This window comes from Microcebus murinus, chromosome 19 (assembly GCF_040939455.1).
Source record: "Microcebus murinus isolate Inina chromosome 19, M.murinus_Inina_mat1.0, whole genome shotgun sequence".
NCBI lineage: Eukaryota > Metazoa > Chordata > Mammalia > Primates > Cheirogaleidae > Microcebus > Microcebus murinus.
In genome coordinates this window covers 36789147-36814509 of record NC_134122.1, presented here as the reverse complement: position 1 = coordinate 36814509, position 25363 = coordinate 36789147, and the positions used below count along the sequence as shown (strand labels likewise).

Here is a 25363-nt window from a genome sequence, read left to right as displayed (position 1 = left end):
AGGGATAAGGAGTAAAATCCTAAAGGCTAAAAAAGTGGCAATGGGAACATTACTAATTGTTTTAGTGCCCACTGTTTTAGTATCAGGCACTAAGAGCTTTACATGCATTATTTCATTTACTCCACAGGAACTCTTGAAATAGGTACTAGTATTACCCTATTTTATAGGTAAGGAAAGAGATGCTTAGAGAGATTAAGTATCTTGCCCAAGTCTATACAGGTGTTTTTTTGTTTTGTTTTTATACAGGGTCTTGCTCTGTGGCTTTGGCTAGAGTGCAGTAGCATTATCATAGCTCACTGCAACCTCACCTGGCCTCCAGTGATCCTCCTGCCTGAGCCTCCCAAGTAGCTGTGACTATAGGTATACGCTACCATGCCCAGCTAATTTTTCTACTTTTTGTAGAGATAGGATCTCACTCTTGCTCAGGATGGTCTTGAACTCCTGGCTTCAAGTGGTCTTCCCACCCAGGCCTCCCAAAGCGCTGGGATTACAGGTGTGAGCCACTGTGTCCACCCTATAAAGGTAGTAGTCCAAAGCCAGTACTACTACCATACCACACTACCTGGATGCTGGCATTTTAAAAGAAGAATTAATGTAATGAGTTAAAGAATTTTAAGACTTCATGACTAGAGAGGAGGTTGGGGAGGGATGGCATTCTATAAATTTAAAAATAGCTATCATTCATTGAGCTCTTGTTAAGTTATAGGCCCTTAACTGTGTTAGATGCTTTATATATTTTATCCATAATCCTCACAATTTGGCAAGGTAATCCAATACTAATCCCATTATACAAATGAGAAAACTGAGGCTTGGTGGAATTTGAAGTTTGCTGAATGCCAGAGTAGTCAACAAAGCCAAGACTCAAATTCAGGCTGCTCCTTCTAGTATACCACTCTTCTCTCCTAACCAAGGACTCACTGCTAGGCACAGAAGGACTGACTGAATGCAGACTGAAAAAAGGAAAGCTAGCCTGCCATTTTCTGCATAATTTTATAACAGTAACACAACTCTTGCCTGACAGTTGAGGAAAATTGATGTTGGACAGAGTGAATGCTTTTTTGAGTATCTGCTGGTTTGGGGCCCCTAAAACATACTTCTCTTGAATCTTGGGGAAAATTAAAAAATTAAAAATGCATTTGAAAAGAGAACAGCATCATTTCTTTATCAATTAGTTTGATGGAAATGGATTTTCTATAAAATTTCCATTTTCAAAAATATCATTAAAATATAGCATGGTTTGCCATAACCTACAGGAAAATTCTGGATAAAACTAAACATGAAATATTTACTGCTGTGTTAAATACTGTAGAGTTTAAGAGCACATTTCTTGGTAGACTTGGTCTGAAAAAAAAAAAAAAAAGAGCACAAGTACAGGGGTCAGACCACCTGGCCTAATTACCGTGTTTCCCTGAAAATAAGACCTACCTATAAAATAAGCCCTAGCAGGCTTTCTAAGCATTTGTGCAGTATAAGCCCTGCACCGAAAATAAGACCTAGTGATGGGTGTGGCTATGCAGCTTATCTGCACAACCCATGCATTTCATCCGGGAGATGAGCAGCCCTTCTCATCTGCTCCACGACAGCTACTATCCCAGAGGTGACCAGAAGCCTAGCCTGCAAGAGGTTGTGATTTGGGTGAAATTTTCATGGGATAAAATCACTGACAGTGTTGTTACCAATGCACTCCTAGCAATTTACATGGATAAGAGCTGCTCATTTAATGAGCTCTATTGCTGACATGAGAGATTGGGGCCAACGGTTCTAAAGGAAACAGAGTCGCAAGAAATTCAGGATGGAATTCGGGGTTTGGAGAGTTATGATGATGTTCCAGAAGAAAATGACTTAACTATATTTGAATAAATGTAGATTGTTGTACCGTACTTAAAAAAAATAACACATCCCCTGAAAATAAGCCCTGGGGTGTCTTCTTAAGGAAAAATAAATATAAGACCCTGTCTTATTTACGGGGAAACACGGTAGCTGTGTGACCTCTGGAAAGTTAGTTGAACTCTCTGTGCCTTAGAATCCCTTCTCTAAAATGCAGATAGTAGCATCTACTGCAAACGAGTGTTGTAGGATCCATAATGCAGAGAACCTAGCATCTATAAAAGAAAATAAAATTTCAGGACCCTCTAAATCTATTATGCCAAGGGAAGAGTTAAGCCTTGGAAACTGAGTCAAGTTTCCAATTTGTTTCTTAGATTATACATTAACTGCTTCCTCATTGCTCTTTTCTATAAATGACTAGAAGAGACCAGACCTCCTCCCTTTCCAATCACTAATCTTTGTTATAGATTAGTTATAGGCAGTTGTATATAACTGCCTCCTTTATTGTCCTCTACCTAACTCACACCAGATGGTGCAAAAGACCTCATGCCTGTTACATCTTCAGTGTGGAATGTTAAATATATCTTTCCTGGAAAAAAAAAAGACCACTTCAACTAATCAGATCATTGAAACTATGTGTTAAGCCTTATACAGAAAGATGTGAAAATTGTTAAGTTTCCCTAAACTTTAAATAGTCTTAAACTTCTACACTTCAGAACACTTCTATTCTTTGGAATCTGTGCTTCCTAGGCAGCTGTCCTTACACTTTTACTGTGAATAAATTCTCTTTAAACTAAATTCTAAAGCTGCCTGTGGGCTTATGCCTGTAATCCCAGCACTTTGGGAGGCCAAGAAGGGAGGATTGCTTGAGGTCAGGAGTTCCAGACTGGCCTGGGCAATATAGTGAGACTTCTGTTTCTACAAATAATTAAAAATTAGCTGGTGTGGTGGTGTGCACCTGTAGTACCAGCTGCTCGGGAGGCTGAGGCAGGAAGATCCCTTGAGCCCTGGAGTTTGAGGTCTCAGTGAGCTATGATTACACCACTGCACTCCAGCCTGGGCAATAGATCAAAACCCTGTCTCAAAAAAAAAAAAAATATATATATATATGTATATATATATATATATAGAGAGAGAGAGAGACACTAACTAGATTCTGACCGTTTTGATGATTTTAGGTTGACACACTGTTCCATACTCATTATAAAAAGTAAATATTAAGCCTTCCGAGTAGTCTGTGACATTTAGGCAGAAATCTTGTTCAAATTCCTATCTTTGGTCTCCCCCATTCATCTTTGTGATCTCTTCAGAATAGATAAGAACTCACGTATTTGTGGACTTGAAACGAGTTACCATAGTAACTGAAAAGAAACTGGAAGAGTTCAAATGCCATTCTTGCTGCTCTCTTTTAATTAAAAACCCTATACGGCATACCCACTTGGACGTTAATTAACAATCAATTAGGGAAAAGCTACTGAAGCAGTAAACTTAAGCGATGTGGAAAAGTTCTGTTGACCAACATGGTTCTCTCCCCCTTAGGACCACAGTTACAGCTGGAGTCAGAGAAAATACTTTTATCAGGTCCTTCGGGTATCCTGTAGAAAATCAGACAAAAACACAAATCAATCATCCTCTTTAGTCCAAGCATGACTGCAAGTAAAGCTCTCGCTCACTTGTATTTTTTAAAAGATGTTTTCTTCCTTTCCTAGCCCCTTCTTTCTTACAACTACAAAGCTCCAAAAGGTAGTTTTACACTATTCCAACTGCAGTTTGTAGGTAAGGTGGGGGTGTCGGGGTGCTGATGGGGGGCAGCCTCAGAAGGGCCGACGCTGCCCAGATGGAGCCTCACGGACGGCCGGGGCCGGGGCCTGGCCGGCGGCCCGCACGCACCGGCGCTCAGCAGAGGCGAGTGCGCGGCCGGGGCTGCAGCTGGCGCTGGCGCCGCTTGCGCTGGCCGTTGAGGAGCTTCTGCGCGATCTTGCGCTCGTGGCCGCCGGGTACCCGCCGGTTGGTGCGCAGTTCCTGCTCGCGCCGCGTCCGGCCCTTGCTGCGTCCGGCTCCGCACGCCGGGAAGTCGCGCAGGTAGTAGTAGTCGAGGCAGTCGTAAAGCTCCTCCTCGAAGCTCACGAGCGGCCGCGCCCGTGGTGGCGGCGGCCGGGCCCGAGGCTGGGCGCACTTACGGGCCCGGTGGGCGCCCCGCTCCATCGCACCAACCGCCCGGCCGCCGCCCCCGCGCGCTCCCAGAGTACCGAGTGGCTCCGCCCCGCGCTCAGATTGGCTCGAGCAGGCATGGGGGCGGGGCCTCTGTGGCGACACAGAGTGGGCGGTGCGCTGGGCGGGGCCTGTGCGCTCCAGCCGCGGCGCCGCCGACCGCCAGCGGGGGCCTGCGCGCGGCGAGCCGGAGAGACCGGTTGACAAACTGACCGAGCGTTACGTTTACGTCAAAGTAGAAACTATCCACGTGTCCACAGTGAGGAACTGCTTCGAGAGAGCGCGGGGCTGTGCCCTCGTCTGAGGGCTTCTGTCGGCCACCGACATTAGGCTATTTGATGACACAAGTGCTCAACACGAATGCTGCAAAGTCCGAGATGTAGCTTATGAAGAAACACCTGTTATCCCAGGGACGTATTTTTAGAATAGATCCGTCTATAGAAAAGACTGAGGACATTCATCTGAGGCTAAACCGTCTCCGGCTGGTAGGGCCACACAGTACTTCGCGCTCGCTCCTTTTCCTCCACGCGTCCACCCGCCTTTCGGTGAGGAGCCGGCTTACGGAGAGCGGCGGGCGGGAAACGCCGTCTGCCCGGCCTTTCGGCCCCGGGCGCTGTGGCTTATCCGCGGGCACCGCCACCCCGGCGCCCAGCGACGCTAAGCGCGACAGCGCGAGGTCGTGTGGGGAGACGGCCGAGAGGCGGCCGCGCGGGAGCAGCGGTCCCAGCGCCCCGCCGGCCGGTCGCGGCTGCCCGACACCGGGCGAGCGGGAGGTGAGCGCGGCGGCGGCGGCGGCGGCGGAACGAGGCCAGGCGAGCCGCGCTCGGGCGGGTTCCAGGTCTGTCGCGGAGCGCGGCGCTGCGGAGCTGGGCTCATTACGCCCCGGGCAGCCGGCTCCGCGCGGACTCCCAGGTCTAATTACCTACTTAACTGCCTCCCTGAACGCTGCTCTCGGGACTTACTGCGGGGCGGGCCTTGTTTTGGCTTGGTTTGAGGAGCACAGATGACAATTCTTGTCCCACAAAAATTTCAGCTACCCCTCGGGGGTTTTTCAACCGATTGAAAAGAATTCCCTGCTGAAAAAGAAGAAAGCCAACACAAACTTCTCAAATATTTGATCTTGCTGAGTTTCTGTCTGTGACTAAGCTGCGGATTTGCACCCCAGAGCCAGATCCCTGGTGGAGGCGTGGCCTACATACCGCGCCCTGAGGGCAGTTTTGGTAGTTTCTGAAACGAAATGAGTCCCGAGAGAGTGTTTTTAATAAAACAATGAGGGGATTTTCTACTTCCACCCACATTTCTTACATCTATGCTATTGGGGAAGAGAGAACTAATATTTTAGTGATAGAATATTTATTCTATCACTTTCTTTTGTACATTATCTCTCTTTTCTTTTTTTCGAAACAGGTTTCCCCTTTATCTCCCAGATTGGAGTGCAGTGTGGCACAATCATAGCTCATGGGATCCTCACTCCCTTTGCTTCCTAAAGTGCTGAGATTACAAGTGTGAGCCACTCTCCTCGCCCCTCTAACCTACATTATCTCTTTTTAAAAATCTGTTTTAAATTTATGGTGATATTCAGACATTTTCAAAAGTGAAGTGAATAGAGCAACGAACTCTAATATCCCATCACAAAGATTTAACAGTTATCAAGCTCCTGGAACATTTGCTATATATGCATCCCTTTCTGATTTCTTCTGCTGCATCCTTTTATTAATAGATCAAATTGCAGACATTATGTCATTTCACTCCTATATATCTCAGATTACTGCTCTAAAAAAAGTAGACCTTTTCCTTATATAACCAGGATGCCATTTTCATACCTGACAAAATCAACTGGTCCTAGTATTACCTAATATCCCATCGAGAATAAAATTTCTCCGGTTGTCTAAAATAACAGGGTGTCCCAGGAGTCTCCGTACAAAGGAAAAATTTTGTAAAATTTTGTAAATAACGGTACATTTAATAATAGCTACAATTTCCCATTTTCCATATATATGGTGACTTTGGGGACACCCTGTACGTCATTTTACCATTGGTTTGTTTAACTGAGAATATATACAAAACCTACACATGGAATTTGGTTGTATGGCTTTTAAGTCTTATATCTTAAAGCAGCCTCCCTCCCCTTTTTAACTTTTCCCTGGTATTGACTTGTAGAAACTGGGTCACTTGTCCTGTAGAATGTCCCACTTTGTGGATTGGACTACTTCCTTCAGGTATCATTTAAATTGTTCCACTCTCTTCTATATTTTCTATAAATTGAGGTTGAATATAAAGGCTTATTTATACTCAGATTCAATTTTGAGGGACAAGAAAACTTCTTAGGAAATGATAGTATGTTGGCCTGTCACAATGCTTCACTGTCCCAGTTTTAGTGATGTGGAATCAGGTAGGGACATTCTGACTTGCAATTGTAAAGTTCCTTGTTAAACTTTTATCTCATGATTTCATCCATTTTTCATTGCTATTACTTCATTAGCGGTTGTGGTAATTTTCTAATTTAATCCTTCCTTCCATGTTTATTGGCTAGAGCTTTTTCCCTCATGAACTAAGGCTATTTGATTAGCCTGAAATACTCTTTGACAGGAAAGGCAGGACAAATGCTTAATTGTTCCCTTTTAAAGGTGGTTTTTGAGGGATTGTAATGGACTCTATTTTTTTCCTTTGATAATCATGAACTTGTGGATCTTTACAAAATATAGTCAATGTGTTTCAATTTTATCCATTTTTATTCTTTTTGATGCTCAATTTTCCCCATTTTTTGCCTAATGGGAGCTCCTTTATCATGTAATTTCTCTATTATTTTGGCTTTCTTAATACATTTTTTTAATTAAATTTTTTTATTATTATTTTTTTACATTTACCCTTTGTATCTGTTATTTTGGCTTTAACCTAACATTCATGGAGAAAGTCCTTGCTTTCTGGCACAATAGAATGTCCAGGCTCATCCTGTGCATTTATGCCCTAGACCCAGAATCAGCCATTTCTCCAAGGAGTCCTGGATTCTTTTAGTGTGGGGAATGGTATCTAGAGGCAACAATCTTAGTGCTAAGTGCATCATGTCCCTTGATCATCTTGAGTAAAATTTACAGGAGGTGGTTGGTCTGGACCAAGCTTCTGTACTAGGTCCAACAGACTGAACCACATGGAATCACTCATGCTGAAGCTCTGCGTGAGCAAAAACTAAGTTGTTTATCTGACCGTCCAAGAAATCAGGAGAAAGAGAGATAATAGCCAGATCCCCAAATAGGCCAGTGTTAGCTGGCATGATAAAGAAGTCCCCTCTGCTTTAACATTTACAAAGGAAGTAACTTTGAAATGACCAACTGCTTTTTATTCTGTTTCTGCTTTTTTTCAGCTCTTTTCTGCCTGTAAAGCCAAGCTCTCCTGCTTAGCTCACTGGAACGCTCATTATCTTATAGGAGCTCTGGAAAATAGTCAAATGTCTACAGAAACCAAAAAATACCTAATTTTTTAAAAAGCCACATTCAAAATGGTAGGAAATGTTGTGCCATTTTTACTCACCCTTGCTCTACTTCTTCCATGGCACAGCAGTGGTGATTGTGTAAAGTAGATGGCAGCCCAGTTTCTAGTTGTATAAAATGAGGGTATTGCTCAATTCTAGAATTGCAAATAAAAGCCAATTAGATCTTTAAACTAAATTTGTTATAGTTTTGACTTTTGACAATCTTTACAAGAACCCCGTGTGATATTACTGTCTCAATTTTCTCTGTGAGAAAATAATAACAACTTTCCCAAGGTTATATAACTAATGAAAAGCAGACACGAACTGAGACTGAGGTCTTCTGACCCCTAGGTAGTTACTACTTTTACCTTACTGCGCCTCTTGGTATGAATTTAATACTTGTTAGTTCACAGACTGATTGCTAATCATCCCTGCCCTCTTAGCTTCTGAGATGGTATTTAAAAGCAGGTGCCACCATCTGTCTTGCTGTCCTGCACAAGGACTCTAAGCTAATGCTGATTATATCACTGGAATAAGATTTAAAATATGCCTCACCCAAGGTCCATGGCAGGATGATCCCCTGTGTCTGCTTTTAGCCCATCTTGTAGGAGCTCTGGAAAACAGTGAAATGTCTACAGAAACTAAAGAAATATACACACAAAAAAACCCACATTCAAAATGGTAGGAAAATTTGTGCTATTTTATTTTTATTTTTATTTTTTTGAGACAGAGTCTCACTCTGTTGCCTGAGCTAGAGTGCCGTAGCGTCAGCTTAGCTCACAGCAACCTCACACTCCTGGGCTCAAGCAGTCTTCCTGCCTCAGTCTCCCAAGTAGCTGGGACTACAGTCACACACCACCATGCCCAGCTAATTTTTTCCATATATTTTTAGTTGGCCAATTGATTTCTTTCTATTAATAGTAGAGTCTGGGTCTCACTCTTGCTCCAGCTGGTTTTGAACTCCTGACCTTGAGCCATCCATCCACCTCAGCCTCCCAGAGTGTTGGGATTACAGGTGTGAGCCACCATGTCCAGCCAATTTGTGCTATTTTACTGATCCTTGCCCTACCTCTTTCATGGCACAGCAACAGTCTTGGTCTGAAGTAGGTAGCTGGCCAGTTTCCAATTCATTCCCTCCAACCAGAGGAAGCAGAGCAGACCTATTTGCAATTCTCTAACCTGTCTGGGGCCTGCATGATGAACTGGATTTTGGAAGTTCAGGTGGAAAAGCAGTGGGAAGTACTCAGAAAAGCTGTAGGGAGACTACAGACCCACAGGTGTCTAGGGCAAGAGATTATAGATGGAGACATACAATAGACCATCTAAGGCCCTAAGAAGAAGCTGTGAAATTAAGACTTTCAAAAGCAGCTATGTATATGGAGAAATTGAAAAAGCCACACAGAGACAAGATACATGCTCAGAAAAGAATCAAAAAGACCTTAAGCTTCCACTTCAGTCTGAACCCAAGGCTCAGAGAAGACCCAACTACCCAGTAAAGGACTGTTCCAGCACAGAGCCAGTCTGCAAAGACTGAAAGAGGTGGCTGTCCTTTCAAATGTGTAATTTTTAACAACTTCACAAAATTACAAGGCATGCAAGGAGGTTCCCTTAAAGGAAAAAATTAATTGGCAGAAACCATTCCTAAAGAAGCATAGACATTAGACTTAGACTTACTAGACGAATACTTTTAAAAAATCTGTCTTAAATGTGCTGGCTAAGGGAAAACATGGACAGAGAACTAAAGGAAATCAGTAAAATGATATATGAACAAAATGAGAATATCAACAAAGAGATACACATTGGAAAAAGGAAACAAATAGAAATCCTTAAACTAAAAAACACAATAAATCAATTAGAAAATTAATGAGAGGGGCTCAACAGCAGATATGAGCAAGCAGAAGAGTCAGTGAACCTGCAGATGAGGCATGTGAAATTATCAAGTCTGAACAGAAGAAACAAAAAGGAATGAAGAAAAATGACCAATATATACAGTTCAGAAGGAAAAGAAAAAGAGAAAGGTGAAGAGAGATTATTTGAAGAAATAATGGCCAAACGCTTCCCAAATTTGAAGAAAATCATAAATCTACAAATATAAGAAGTTTAATGGCTCCAAGTAGGACAAACCCACAGCCAACGTCATACTTAATGGGGAAAAATTGAAAGCATTTCTGCTTAGAACTGGAACCAGATAAGGTTGCCCTCTATCACCACTTCTATTCAACATAGTGCTAGAAGTCCTAGCCAGAGCAATCAGACAAGAGAAGGAAATCAAGGACATCCAAATGGGGGCAGAAAAGGTCAGCCTATTGCTCTTTGCTGATGATCTCATACCTAGAAAACCCCCAAAGATTCTGCCAAATATTTTGCTAAATAAATTCAGCAAAGTCTCAGGTTACAAAATTAATGTACACAAATCAGTAGCATTCATATACACCAAAAACAGTCAAGCCAAGAACCAAATCAAAGACTCAATACCTTTCAGAAGACTTGACAGTAGTCACTACACATATTGGATCCTGTTTGCTCTTACACCTTGCTCCACTTCCTTTGAAGCCATGTCTGACAAACTTGATATGGCTAAGATCGAGAAATTCGATAAGCTGAAATTGAAGAAGATGGAAATGCAAGAGAAAAATTCGCTGCCTTCCAAAGACCTTTCTCAAACAGGAGAAGCAAGCAGGAAAGTCATAATGAGGCAAGTGCTGCCAATATGCACTGTACATTTCACGAGCATTGTAATCTTATTTTACTTATTTTATCTGTTTAACTTTATAAGATGCAAAGAGGTTGGATCAAGTTTAAATGGCTGTGCTGCCCCTTTCACATCAATGGATCAAGAACTACTGACAATGAAGGCTTACATCTGCCTCTCTCATCTGCCTGTCTGACCAGCAGGGAAGGAAAAGAACTTACACGTTGGAAGAAGCGGGGTGGAATGACAGTGAAATCTTGAGTAAAACCAAGCTGACCCAAAGTTTCCTGCAAGCTGTAAAATGCAGTTTAATCAGAGTGCCCTTTTTGTTGTTGCTGTTCAAATGATTTTAATTATTGGAATGCACAATTTTTTAAATATACAAATAAAAAGTTTTAAAACCTGAAAAAATACCTTTCACATTGGCAACAAAGAAAATAAAATACCTAGGAATACATTTAACTACAGAGGTGCAAAACCTCTATGGGGAGAAACACTGAGGAAGGAAATAGCGGAGGATATAAACAGATGGAAAAATATACCATGCTCATGAATTGTCAGAATCATTGTTAAAATGATTGTTAAAATGTTAAAATGTCTATACTACCCAAAGGGATCTACAGATTCAATGCAATCCCTATGAAAATACCAACAACATTCTTTGCAGATCTAGAAAAAATAATTTTTTGCTTCATATCTAACCAGAGAAGACCCCATATAGCCAAAGCAACCTTAAGCAAAAAGAACAAATTGGGAAGCATCAATCACATTTAAAATATACTACAAGGCTATAATAACCAAAACAGCATGGGACTGGCACAAGAACAGAGACATAGACCAATGGAACAGGACTGAGAAGCCAGATATATTAATAAAACCATCCTCATATAGCCATCTGATCTTTGACAAAGCAGACAAAAACATAAACTGGGCAAAAGAATGCCTATTCAATACATGGTGCTGGGAAAATTGGACAGCCACATGTAGAAGACTGAAACAGGATCCACACCTCTCTCCTCTCACAAAAATAAACTTGTGATAGATAACAGACTTAAACCTAAGGCATGAAACCATAAGAATTCTAGACGACAATGTTGTAAAGACTCTTATAGACATCAGCCTAGGCAAAGAATTTATGAAAAAGACCCCAAAAGCAATCACAACAACAACAAAAATAAATAAATGGGACTTGATCAAATTAAAAAGCTTCTGCACAGCCTAGGAAACAGTCATTAGAGCAAATAGACAACCTACAGAGTGAGAGAAAATATTTGCATGCTATACATCCAATAAAGGGCTGATAACTAGAATTTATATAGAACTCAGGAAAAGCAAGAAAAAAACAAAACAACCCCATTAAAAAGTGGGCAAGGGACATGAACAGAAACTTTCCAAAAGAAGACAGACTAATGGCCAACAAACATATGAAAAAATGCTCAACATCTCTAATCATCAGGGAAATGCAAATCAAAACCACAATGAGATATCACTTACTCCAGTGAGAATGGCTTTTATCAAAAAGCCCCCAAACAACAAATATTGGCATGGATGCAGAGAGATAGGAACACTCATACACTGCTGGTGGGACTGCAAACTGGCACAACTTCTATGGAAAGTAATATGGCGATACCTCAAAGAACTAAAAATAGAACTACCATTTTATCCACCAATCTCACTACTGGGTATCCATCCAAAGGAAAAAAAGGCATTGTATAAAAAAGACATCTGTAGGCCGGGCACGGTGGCTCACGCCTGTAATCCTAGCACTCTGGGATGCCGAAGCGTGTGGATCGTTCAAGGTCAGGAATTCAAAACTAGCTTGAGCAAGAGTGAGACCCTGTCGTCTCTACTAAAAATAGAAAGAAATTAATTGGCCAAGTAAAAATATATAGAAAAAATTAGCTGGGCATGGTGGCGCATGCCTGTAGTCCCAGCTACTTGGGAGGCTGAGGCAGGAGGATTGCTTGAGCCCAGGAGTTTGAGGTTGTTGTGAGTGAGGCTGATGTCATGGCACTCTAGCTTGGGCAACACAGTGAGACTCTGTCTTAAAAAAAAAAAAAAAAGACATCTGCACTTGAATGTTTATAGCAGCACAATTTACAATTGCAAAGATGTGGAAACAACTCATGTGCCCTTCAATAGGTGAATGGATTAATAAAATGTTGTATATGTATACCATGGAATACTATTCTGCCATAAAAAGGTGAACTAGCACCTCTTGTATTATCCTGGATGGAGCTGGAGCCCATTCTTCTAAGTGAAGTATCACAAGAATGGAAAAACAATACCACATGTACTCACCACTAAATTGGTACTAATCAATCAACACTAATGTGCACATGTGGGAAGTTACATTCATAGGATGTTGGGCAGGTGGGAGGAGGAGGGGATGGGAAAATTCACACCTAATGGGTGTGGTCTGTGCTGTTTGGGTCCTGGGCATGCTTATAGCTCTTAGTATGGTGGTGCAAAGGCAATTTATGTAACCTAAGTGTTTGTACCCCCATAATACTCTGGAATTTAAAAAAAATCATCCCAGCGACTTGGGAAGCTGAGGAGGGAGGATCACTTGAGGCCAAGAGTTAGAGGCTGCAGTGTGCTATGATTGTGTTTGTGAATAGCCACTGTACTCCAGGCTGGGCAACACAGCAAGACCCCACCCCCCCAATTTTTTTTTTTTTGATACAGAGTCTCACTTTGTTGCCCAGGCTAGAGTGAGTGCCGTGACGTCAGCCTAGCTCACAGCCACCTCAATCTCCTGGGCTCAAGCAATCCTCCTGTCTCAGCCTCCCAAGTAGCTGGGACTACAGGCATGCGCCACCATGCCCGGCTAGTTTTTTCTATATATTTTCAACTGTCCAATTAATTTCCTTCTATTTTTAGTAGAGACGGGGTCTCGCTCTTGCTCAAGCTGGTTTCAAACTCCTGACCTTGAGCGATCTGCCTGCCTCGGCCTCCCAGAGTGCTAGGATTACAGGCGTGAGCCATCGTGCCCGTCCAAAAATATTTTTTTAATTTAAAAAAAAGAATGTTACAAAAAACCTACAACTCATCCTGGTCTGTCTAGCCTGACTAACAAAAAGGGTCTTCTGGTTATTGAAGAGGTGTGTTCTTGCGTGGGATGAGGATGGATCATCAAGCTTGTTCATGACCTTTTCTTGATCCTCTGCTTATTTGTCCAAGAAACTTTATATTGGGAAGGGAGTCATTAGAGAATGAACCTGAATTTTGAAGTTACCAGAGGGGTAATGCCTCCTTTGTAAGTTAATAAAGGAACCATCTGACTTAAAAACCAGGGAGTTCTGTTAGAAAGAATCACTCCCTAGGCCCCTGACCTATGCTGGGAGCATGAACAGCTGGAGTTTTTGGACCTATAATATCGTAGGCCACATTCCATATCATCAAGGTATAGCCCTCCCCACAAAGAGCTGCCAGAGCACCAGCTGGCTGTCTCCATGGGGTATTGCACGTGTCTGTCTCCCATTGTCCCCGGAAGATGCTGTATTCCAGCTTTCCCTTACACTTTGTATCCCAAACAGCTCCTGGCACAAGGCCTTGCAATGTGGCAGGTTGCTGAGTCAATGTTGATCTACTGCAGATCTAACTTCAGATTCCATCAGGTCAGTTTGTGTTTGAGAAACCAAACAGAAGAGAATGGACCCAGCCTGGCAGTTTAGCAGTCTGAAGACATAAACTGTGCAAAATAAGTGTAATTTCTCTAATTTTCTAAGTCTGTCTTTGCTCTCAGGGCTCTTTGAATGACACAAATTCACTTCTCCCAAGGAACCCTCAAAAGTACACTCCAACTGATGCTGGATCTGTTTGTCTTTCTAGAACTCATATGTTTTTTTTGAGACAGAGTCTTATTTTGTTGCCCAGGCTAGAGTGAGTGCCATGGCGTCAGCCTAGCTCACAGCAACCTCAAACTCCTGGACTCAAGCAATCCTACTGCCTCAGCCTCCTGAGTAGCTGGGACTACAGGCATGTGCCATCATGCTCAGCTAATTTTTTGTATATATATATTTTTTAGTTGGTCAATTAATTTCTTTCTATTTTTAGTAGAGGTGGGGTCTCGCTCTTGCTCAGGCTGGTCTCGAACTCCTGACTTTGAGCGATCCTCCCGCCTCCGCCTCCTAGAGTGCTAGGATTACAGGCGTGAGCCACTGTACCCGGCCTAGAACTCATATCTTAAATCTTCCTCCTTAAATTATGCTCTCTTTATATCACTTTCCACCCATTTGTCCACAGGGTTAGCAAACATAGATCTCAGTAGGTCAGACAAGCAGCCTAAAGGAGAGAAGGAGTCCAGAGGAATGTGGGGCACTGGTGGGAATTGTGGCAAACTGGAAGGCATTTGATTTCAAAGGTTCTTAAACACTGTTCTGGTCAAACCAAATGCATGAACAGGAAGCCCAGTCACAGGCAGCCAGTGTGGGATGTTTGATCTACATTCCACAGTACAAACTGCTTAGCGTGAGTGACAAGGCCCTTCTCAACCTGGTCTCTAACAACCTGCCTTTCAAGCCCAGCCTCTCTTACCTAAGTCCCTGTGCTCTACTTACGTGACATACTTGCACAATGCTCTCCTGCCACTTTTGCTTGTTCACCCTTCCCCCTGCCACAAATATTTATTGAGCACCTCTATATACCAGGCACTGTAATAGGTGCCAAGGAAACAATGCTCAACGAGGTATAAGAGGTTTTGCCCCCATGGAGCTTACAGTGTAGTGGGGAGACGTGTGCATCGGCAGACAATTATCAGGGTGTAATAAGCACTGTGAGAGGAGAAGTACAGGGTGGGACTGAAACATACCCAGGGGGCTTCTGGCAGGATGACAGAGAGCAGGGCTTGGGAAGGCTTCTCAGAGGACCAGACATCTTAGCTGATGCTAAGAATGACCAAAGATGAGAGTGAAAGGGTGAGGGTGAGGATCGGGGTAGGGAGAGGGTTTCCTGAAGAAGGAAAAGTAAAGGCCTCTAAGGAAGCTGGCATTCCCTGTGGCTGGAAGGTAGGGAGGGGGTGGGAGAGATAAGAATGGGAAGGTGAGCAGAGGCCAGGTCTGACCGAGCCCAGTGGTCAAATACAGAGTCTGGACTTTGTCCTAAGGGAAATAGGCAACCACAACAGGTTTTTTTTCTTTTTTTTGCTAAACAAGATGTTGTGGCAGTGAAAATCAAGGATCATTTTGACCCAAATTTGCCTTTTAGAAGAATCCTTCTGGTTCCCGTGTGGTGAACAGGCTAAGGTGAGCAAGGAAATAAGAGGACAATTAAAGGCCCTCACAATCAGCCAGCCAGAGATGATGGGGCCTGGCCCAGGGAGTGGCAGTAGGAGCAGCATGGACCAGACTTGGAAGGGGGAATTGACAGGGCTCAGAAATTGAGTGACTGTGGTGAGAAAGACATGAGGAGGCGTCGATGATGAGCTTACAGCGCCCCTGCTCCCTGCTCATCCTTTCTAGCTTAATTCTCTCATCACTGCTCATAGACCTTCCCCCACCCCTAGTACCTTGCTACCCACTGCGCCCCCAGCGCCCTGTCCTCTGCTGGTTTACCACACCAAATCGTGTGATGGTTAGTGGCTGGACACCCTTCTTCCATGTTACATTGGGCAGGGATGCTATATCAGTCAGAGTCCTATCAAGAGAGGAAAAACAGTGATTTTAATACATAAAAATTATTAACTATAACAATGGATTGGAGCAATGAGAGACTGTCTAGTAATAGCTAAAGAGAACCATAAAGAATATAGGATCAGCAGATATAGGGAATAGCCACCACTCCTAAGGCTGAGATAGAGCCCCAGGGCTGAGATCCAGACCCTGTTGGAGGGGACATGGTTGTGTCTAATTGAATGGTAGAGAAGTTGCTATGGTGCCACACTGATAGTAGTTGTTAGAAATCTTCCCTCCAGAATTGACTGGAACCTACCTTCTAGTGTGACAAGGAAAGTCATCCATGGAATGATGTCTCCTCAGAGGTACTTTGCAACAAAGCCAACCCAACTGGTGGCTGGATGCTGCTGGCCACTGTCACTGCAGGGACCAGGCTCTGGAATAGTTACATGAGCTGCAGAACCCTGGTGCCAAACAAACATCTGCACTGCAAGAGCTGGGCACTGAGGAAGCCACGCATGCTGCAGGACCTGCTGAGAGAGCACAGCAGAACAGGGAAGAAAACATACCCCTTATTCCCACAGTGACTCTCCAGAGTCCTCAGTTGACAAACCTCTTAACATTGTGCCAGCTGGCAAAGAAAAAATACTTAAATGACCCAGCTCCATTTTTTCAGAGCAAGCATTAAAGGGTGAATTTGGACCCTATAGGCAATAAATTTGTAACTGGCACAGACCCCATCCTGTTCATTGTGGTTTCTGGAGTACCATGGGGGGCTAGAAATCAACACAGCAAGTAAGATTCAGAAAGAACTTTTCTCACTTGTGGCCACAGTGGGAAACAGAGGGGTGGGGGATGGAAAGCCTAAACCAGGGTTCAGTAAACTCTAGTCCATGAGTCAAATTGGGCCTGCCTGCCATCTGTTTTTGTAAATAAAGTTTTATTGGAACTTGGCCATTCTCATTTGTTTACATATTGTCTGTCTGCTTTCATAGAATTGAGTAGTTACAACAGAGACAACATGGCCTCCGAGGCCAAAATATTTGCTATCTGGTGTTTTACAGAAAAGGTGCAGGTCCCTGGTCTAAACCCCAGTCAGATTAGACCTAAGGGTTCAGAAAGTCAAGGCCCTGGAAGCCAAAAGGATAGTTGGTTGTCTCCAGTGCCTTTCAAACAGTTGGAGTTTGTGAGCCTGAGCACTAGACATGAGAATTCTTAGATTTTCCCTGCCATAGTCTCATCCTCTCCACTCTAATGGGCAAGGTGCTTTTCTACACAGCAGGCCCAGCTGGTTACCCTGTCCGCTTCAGTTCTAGATGGTGACTTCTGGGTTCCTGGTCCCCAGCCTGCCACATTGTTGGAGTAGGTAGAGGTACTCTTTTCCCAAATAGCCTTAGGTAGATTGCCTTTTCATTCTGCTTTGATGCACTTATTTTTTAATGTTGATGAAGCACAATATATTTTTCTTTTTCTTGCCTGTACTTTCCAAGAAATCATTGCCAAATCCAATGTCATGAAGCTTTCTTCTATGCTTCCTTCTAGGAGTTTTATAGCTTTGGCTCTTATGCTTAGGTCTGTAATCCACTTTGAGTTAATTTTTATAGATGATGTAAGAGGTAAGGATCCAATTTTATTATCTTGCATGTGGATATCCAGTTTTTCTAACACCACTTACTGAACAAACTGTCCTTTTCTCATTGTATAGTCCTGGCACCCTTGTCAAAGATCATTTGACCATATCTGCAAGGATTATTTCTATTTCTTTATTTAGTTCCATTGGTCTATATGCCTGTCTTATGCCAGCACTGTGCCTTCTTGATCACTACTACTTTGTAGTATGTTTTTAAATCAGGAAGTGTAAGTCCTTTAAGTCTTTTCTTTTTCAAGATTGTTTTGGCTATTCTATTTGTTTTGAGATTCCATATGAATTTTAGGGTGGCGTTTTCTATTTTTCCAAAAAACATTATTGTATTTTTTTCAAAAGAATCTGTTAGTCACTTTGAACTATGAACATTTTAACTATATTAATATTATGTTGTAATAGATGCTTATTTTGTAGTAGTTTTGGGGGCTAATTATAATTTTATTAATAAAAACAACAATAGATTTATTTTTAAGAACACTTTCAGGTTTATAGAACTATTGGTCTGAAAGTACAAGTTCCCACAGACCACTTTATCCTACTATTTCCCCTAAAATTTACATCTTGTATTAATGTGGTACTTTTGTTACAACTGATGAGCCCATATTGATCCATTACTAACTAGGGTTCAGTCTTTGTGTTGCACATTCTACGTATTTTGATGAATGTATAATGGCATGTGTCCATCATTGCCTTATTATAGAGCAGCAGTCCCCAACCTTTTCGGCACCAGGGACCAGTTTCATGGAATACAATGTTTCCATGGAGTTGTGGAGGAGGGGATGGTTTCAGAATGATTCAAGCACATTGCATTTATTGTGCATTCAAACCCTCTGCTAGTGATAATCTATATTTACAGCCGCTCGCCAACACTAGCATCACCGGCCTCAGCTCCACGTCAGATCATCAGGCATTAGATTCTCATAAAGAATGCTCAACTTAGATCCCTTGCATGCGCGGTTTACAGTAGGGTGAGAATCTAATGCTGCCACTCATCTGACGGGACATGGAGCTTATACAGTGATGCAAGCAATGGGAGTGGTTGCAAATGCAGATGATGCTTTGCTCACTTGCCTGCTCACTTCCCGCTGTGTGGCTCAGTTCCTAAAAGGACACGGATGAGTACCAGTCCATAGTCTGGGGGTTGAGGACTACAGTCATAGAGATAGTTTTATTTCCCTAAAAATACCCCCCATGACCTGCCTGTTGGTCCTTTCCTCCTTCTCCCTGAACCTCTGGAAAAACTATAAAAATCCTAGAAGAAAAAATAGGAGAAAAATCTTGGGTTTGGTGATGACTTTTTAGGTACAACATCAAAAAAGCATGATCCATGAAAGGAAAAATTGGTAAGTTGGATTTCATTAAAATTAAAAACTTTTGTTCCATGAAAAATACTGAAAGACAAGCCACAGACTGAGAGAAAAATCTTTCTAAAACAAATATTTGATAAAGGACTGGTATCTAAAATATATAAAGAACTCAACAATAAGAAAACTAGCAACCTGATTAAAAAATGGGCAAAAGATCCAAACAGACACCTCTGCAAAGAAGATATACAGATGACAAATAGCATATGAAAATATATTCCACATCGTATGTCCCTAGGGAATTGTGAATTAAAAAAACAATGAGAGGCAGGGCGCGGTGGCTCACGCCTGTAATCCTAGCTCTCTGGGAGGCTGAGGCGGGCGAATTGCTCAAGGTCAGGAGTTCAAAACCAGCCTGAGCAAGAGTGAAACCCGTCTCTACTATAAATAGAAATAAATTAATTGGCCAACTAATATATAGAGAAAAAATTAGCCAGGCATGGTGGTGCATGCCTGTAGTCCCAGCTACTTGGGAGGCTGAGACAGTAGGATTGCTTGAGCCCAGAAGATTGAGGTTGGTGTGAGTTAGGCTGACACCACGGCACTCACTCTAGCCTGGGCAACAAAGTGAGACTCTGTCTCAAAAAAAAAAAACCGAAAAACAAAACAAAACAATGAGATACCACTGAATACCTGTTAGAATGGCTAAATTTCAAAACCCTGAGAACACTAAATGCCAGCGAGGATGTGGAACAACAGGAATTCTCATTCTTTGCTGGTGGGAATGCAAATTGGTGAAGTCGCTTTGAAGGACAGGATGGAAGTTTCTTACAAAACTAGTTGTAAATTTTAAATTGGAAATCAAATCTATAACTTGTTTGAGGTAAATAGTGCCATATACAGATTTTCTTTAAAAGTCAAACAAAACTTAAAAAAACAACTAATAATAGAAGACGAACTTCCTGGTATAGGACCAGCAGAACAAAATGAGTACCTGGATAATAAACCCATTTTGCAATTGTACAACATTAAGTATATATTGTTAACTCTGTCCAGGCAGAATTAAAACCATGTTTCAACAACAAGCTGTTACTAAAGGAAACCACTTTCTTTTATTTATTTATTTATTTTTAAATTATTTTCTTTTTACCATTGACATAGTTCAAAGAAAACCATTTTTAAAAAGGTATAATTTAGGGCCAGGCGCAGTGGCTCAGGCCTGTAATCCTAGCACTCTCGGAGGCTGAGGCGGGTAGATTGCTTGAGGTCAGGAGTTTGAAACCAGCCTGAGCAAGAGCTAGAGCCCGTCTCAACCATAAAAAGAAAGAAATGAATTGGCCAAATATTATATAAAGAAAAAGTCGGGCATGGTGGTGCATGCCTGTAGTCCTAGCTACTTGGGAGGCTGAGGCAGTAGGATTGCTTGAGCCCAGGAATTTGAGGTTGCTGTGAGCTAGGCTGACACCATGGCACTCACTCTAGCCTGGGCAACAAAGCAAGACTATGTCTCAAAAAAAAAAAAAGAGGTATAATTTAGGTTCTTTCATGTGATCAACTCCAAAAGGCTTAGGTAAGGTCCTCAAAATGTGATCAAAGGAGACCCACAAGGTGAAAACCATTTTCATAACAATACTAAGCATTATTTGCCTCTTTCACTCTCATTCTCTTAGTAATGCAGAGTGGAATTTTCCAGAGGCTACATGAAGTATGATATCATAGCAGGCTGCATTCTGATATGAGAACCCACTTGTTTTTTGTTAAGCCAGACAGTAGAGAGTATACAAAAATATAAAACAAGTCCACTTTCTCACTAATTTTTGTTTCTGTTTTTGAAAATATAGTTATTTTTAAAATGTATTATTTGTTTGTTTACAGAGACAAGGTCTTGCTCTGTCACCCAGACTGGAGTATAGTGGCCTGATCATAGCTCACTGTAAACTCAAACTCCTGGGCTCATGCGATCCTCCTACCTCAGCCTCTCAAGTAGCTGGGACTACAGGCACACACCTGGATAATTTTGTTATTTTTTGTAGGGATGGAGTCTTGCTATTTTTCCCAGGCTGGTCTAGAACTCCTGGCCTCAAGTGATTCTCTTGCTCTGGCCTCCTAAAGTGCTAGGATTACAGGTGAAATATGTATTTATGTCAACATGTAGTGGTTTAGTTATTTTGCAATAAATATTTTTAAATTATGTTTTAATTTCTAATTTCTAATCTTAATAGAATAATTTATGTAAACAGAAAGCTCTAGAGATCTTTAGAGAATCTAAAGCTTTACAGAACCTAAGAAGTTTGAGATCCACTGGTTTAGAAATATCCAGAGTAAGCCACATGTAATTTGCTACTTGATCAATTTTCTAAAATAAGGTTATGGAATGATGACAGTAACATAGGGTAAAAAACAGAGGATTAAGTTCTAATGATCACTCATGTATGTATATTCTTTAGACAGCAGGAAGAACCTCTTGTGGATAGGTTCCTTATGAACACAGAAAAATAAAGTGAATAATTTTTTACAGAAACTCCAATTTTACAGAAACTCCAATTTTTTACAGAAACTCCAATTTTATATAAGATTCTCACTTTGCTGACATCAGTTATACAAATTCTTCAGAGTTTCTTGACATTCACTAACATTATCTGCTTCTCTGATCATTTTCATCAACCTCCTCATCTGTTAACTTCTCTCCAATGTCTGTCATTACGTGACACAGTTCTGCTGCACTAACATAGCCAGTGTCATTCTATTAAACACAAGGAATTCTTCCCTAATTTCTTCTTTACTCTCTGTCTCTGTATCTTCCCTTTTTCTTGTTATCATCGTCAGAAACTCCAGAAAGTCAACTATGCTATTTTATCACAATTTATTTTTATTTGCTTCATTAACTTACCCTGAAACTTTGCTTCTGTGGAATTTTGCCTAAGAGACCTTGTTGCAATTTCTACTTTTTTTTTCTTTTAACCAGAACCAGAGCTTACAATGCAGTTTCTAATGTTTCGACGTTATAGTTCATCACTGTCCTTATCAAATAGTGGAAAGCTTCTTTGAATTCTGCAATGTTTTCCCTTCAGCTGCAAGCACTATTCATTTTCAAGCAGTAATCACACAAACATTCAGCTCACTAGCTCTACTCGGACTCTCTGTAATACTATTTCTTCTTAATGTTTATATTCATATATTTTTAAGGTAGAATTTATAAGCGATAAAATGCAAAAGGCTGGCGGGCGTGGTGGCTCATGCCTGTAGTCCTAGCACTCTGGGAGACTGAGGCAGGAGGATCACTCAAGGTCAGGAGTTAGAAACCAAGAGCGAGACCCCGACTCTACTAAAAATAGAAAGAAATTAATTGGCCAACTAAAAATATATATAGAAAAAATTAGCCGGGCATGGTAGCACATGCCTATAGTCCCAGCTACTTGGGAGGCTGAGGCAGAAGGATTGCTTGAGCCCAGGAGTTTGAGGTTGCTGTGAGCTGGGCTGAGCCCAGGAGTGTGAGGTTGCTGTGAGCTGGGCTGATGCCACAGCACTCTAGCGGGGCAACAGAGTGAGACTCTGTCTCAAAAAAAAAAAAAAAAAAAAAGCAAAAGGCTTATGTGGGTTTTCATTGAGTTTTGACAAATACTGTTTTGACAAATGCATTGATGCCTTGGTGACTACATCAGTGAGAAAGAAAAGTCATCCCTGACAGTCCAGAACTGGCTTGGCACTGTCAAATAGGCCTTGGTATTCTCCAGGGTTTTTTTTCTTTCTTTTATTGGGGAGCGAAAATTCGTTGTATTAATATATACTTGGCTTACCCATTCACCTGTTGATGGACTGTAAATTGTTTCCAATCTTGGGCTATTAACAATAAAGTGCTATGAATAAATAAAAGATTCTGAATAAGTCTTTTGTGGACATATGTTTTCATTTCTCTTCTAGAAAACATCGAGGAGAAAAATTCCTGGGTCATATGGTAGGTTATGGTTACCTTTATGAGAAACTTTCAAACTTTCCCAAAGTGTTTTCCCATTTTATATTTTCCAACGTGGTATGAACGTCTCAGTTTCCACTTCCTTGTCAGCAAGTGGTAGCTGTTGTCTTTCTTTTTAACACTAGCCATTCTAGTGGATAGGAAATTTTATCTCATTGTGGGTTTAATTTGAATTTCCTTTTCAGAAAGCCATCATCCATCATATTAAATTATTGCCGTTCATTTGAATTTTACTTTTAGATTTTCTTTGATTTTATAGTTGTATAGAGAGCTGTATGAATGAGGCACCTATACTGAATCTAGTTTTCGGTTTGCACATATTTAAGTAATATCATAGTAAAAATAATAGAGGTAAACACTTGAAGTTACAATGTTTAGGAGGTAAGTGCACTACTCAAGTTTGAACCACTAACCTAGCCCACACTTTTGCTGTTCTAGTCTTTGTCTAATTTTCAATAAGTTAATTCAGCTACAGCTTTTTCCCTCTACATTTAAGACTTGTTTCTAGGCCTTATTTGGATTCAGGTGTTTCTCAAGCCTCCCTTAAACTTTCAAAGAGTCTTTTAGGCTAGATTGTTTTCGTTGATATCCTTCATTAAGTGTTAATGTTTGCTGGTGTAATTCTTAGAAAACAACTTTAATCTTCATTAAAGATTAAAACCCAAATGAGTTTGTGATAAGCTCAGTAGAGCTCTAACATATCTTTCCTAGTTTTGGAACATTTTGTTAATAATACTTTTGGAAGACACCACGTGGCTTTATTGATTTTTTTTTTTTTTTTCAGAGATGAAGTCTTGCTCTGTCACCCAGGCTGGAGCACAGTGGTGCAATCATAGTTCCCTGTAGCCTCGAATTCCTGGGCTCACATGATCCTCCTGCCTCAGCTGCCCCAGTAGCTGGGATTACAGGTGGATGCCACTGCGCCCAGCTTCCATGTGATTTTTTTTTTTTTTTTTTTTTTTGAGACAGAGTCCCACTATGTTGCCCAAGCTAGAGCGAGTGCCATGGCGTCAGCCTAGCTCACAGCAACCTCCAACTCCTGGGCTCAAGAGATCCTTCTGCCTCAGCCTCCTGAGTAGCTGGGACTACAGGCATGCACCACCATGCCCGGCTAATTTTTTCTGTATATTTTTAGTTGGCCAATTAATTTCTTTCTGTTTTTAGTAGAGACGAGGTCTTGCTCTTGCTCAGGCTGGTCTCAAACTCCTGACTTTGAGTGATCCGCCCACCTCGGCCTCCCAGAGTGCTAGGATTACAGATGTGAGCCACCATGCCTGGCCTTCCATGTGACTTTTAAAATTTGGTTGTGAGGCTAGGTGAATGATGAGTAGAAATATTTTTAAAAATTACTTAGCTCAGAGAGGTGAGGTGCTGAGAACGGCGGGGTCAGTGGACCACAGGGGTGTGACTGGCTATGGCTGTGGCTGCCCTGGCTTAGGGCTCATGGCCGGCCCCTCTGACTGTCCACACCAGTCGGAACAGCCCTCAGGACCGGCGTGGCAAGGCTCCATGGGGCAGTGGGTCTCTATCCTGTGAGGCAAGCCTCTCCTCAAGGCCAGAGTCAGAGGCATACTTGACAAAATCATCATGGATCCTGTTTGGAACTGGAGGTGGCCTTAAAGATCATGATACCCAAACACATAATTTTACTGATGAATTTTTCCTTTGAAAGATGCTGACCTCTGGAACCATGAAACTCCAAATGCCCACGCTGGTGTTGGCTTGGTTCAGTCTCCTGGGCTGCACGTGGGCTAATGCACGCACAACTTTTGGCATTTCTGTGGGGAAAACAACTGGTTCAGGCTCTGAAAGAATGTATTCTTTTGAATGAAGCCAAACTCTCTATGATGGAAAAATCTACTGCCAGGTTGCCATCATCGAGCAGGTTTTTCCTGCAGAAGAAGATGAGACTAGAGCAGCTAAGGCCCTGCTGCTCCCTCTGTCAGCACTCACACGAACTGGATCACAAGGCCCTTTTCAAGGGGGCCCTGCCAGAGACCAAGTATCACTCCACCCTGAGTGCTGGCGGTTGCTTCAGAGTGGGCTGGACAGCCAACAGCATCAGTCACTGTGACCACTCAGTGCTTTGTTTTGTTTTTGTTTTGAGACAAGGTCTCTCTCTGTTGCCCAGGCTGGTGTGCAGCACTTCCATCATATGTCACTGCATCCCTGAACTCTTGGCCTCAAGCAATCCTCCTGCCTCAGTCTCCTGAGTAGTTAGGACTATAGGCATGTGCCACCATGCCTGGCTAATTTTAAAAAAAGATTTTTTTTGTAGAGATGGGGTCTCACTATGTTGTCCAGGCTGGTCTCAAACTCCTGGCCTCAAGTAACCCTCCCTCTTTGGCCTCCCAAAGTGTTGGGATTACAGGCCTGAGCCACTGTGCCCCACCACTCAGGCACTGAAGCAGCTAAGCGCAGGTGGGCACAGCATTACCTCTGAGGCCCTGGCTCTGGATTATCTCAGCAATGTCAGCTTTCATCTTGGGGACGTATACAGGGCTATGGACTTCACCCATCATCTGCTTTTTCTTGATAAGACTCTTGGGAGCTGGATAGAGCAAGCAATTTGCTCTATATTAGTCTGCCCTTCGCCCTACTTTTTAATTGGCTCCTCCCCTAGCCAT

The 25363-nt window shown here is 42.2% G+C and overlaps 1 protein-coding gene and 1 long non-coding RNA gene across 4 annotated transcripts; one reads left to right on the top strand and one right to left on the bottom strand.

Annotated features, from left to right (window-relative positions):
- Positions 1-3214: 3214 nt before the first annotated feature.
- On the bottom strand, positions 3215-4134 carry NUPR2 (nuclear protein 2, transcriptional regulator). 3 transcript variants are annotated; one of them, XR_012913523.1, is made up of 2 exons: positions 3501-4134; positions 3215-3422 (listed from the first exon to the last, which is right to left on the bottom strand). XR_012913523.1 is itself a non-coding variant. In XM_012764099.3 (2 exons), exon 1 carries the CDS (start codon positions 4030-4032, stop codon positions 3724-3726), a length of 309 nt encoding a protein of 102 aa, XP_012619553.1. In that variant the 5' UTR covers positions 4033-4131; the 3' UTR covers positions 3215-3422; positions 3718-3723. The 3 variants fall into 3 exon arrangements, 1 of the variants encoding a protein (XP_012619553.1); XR_012913524.1 differs by having other exon boundaries at positions 3581-4134; XM_012764099.3 differs by having other exon boundaries at positions 3718-4131.
- Positions 4135-4223: 89 nt separating this feature from the next.
- LOC142862442 (uncharacterized) lies at positions 4224-8227 on the top strand. The gene is made up of 4 exons (XR_012913525.1): positions 4224-4583; positions 5446-5543; positions 6199-6257; positions 7400-8227. It is a non-coding gene; the product is annotated as an uncharacterized LOC142862442 (long non-coding RNA).
- Positions 8228-25363: the final 17136 nt, after the last annotated feature.

Excerpts from the sequence above, each read along its gene's own strand:
- NUPR2 (XM_012764099.3), bottom strand. The coding sequence starts at position 4,032 with ATGGAGCGGGGCGCCCACCGGGCCCGTAAGTGCGCCCAGCCTCGGGCC.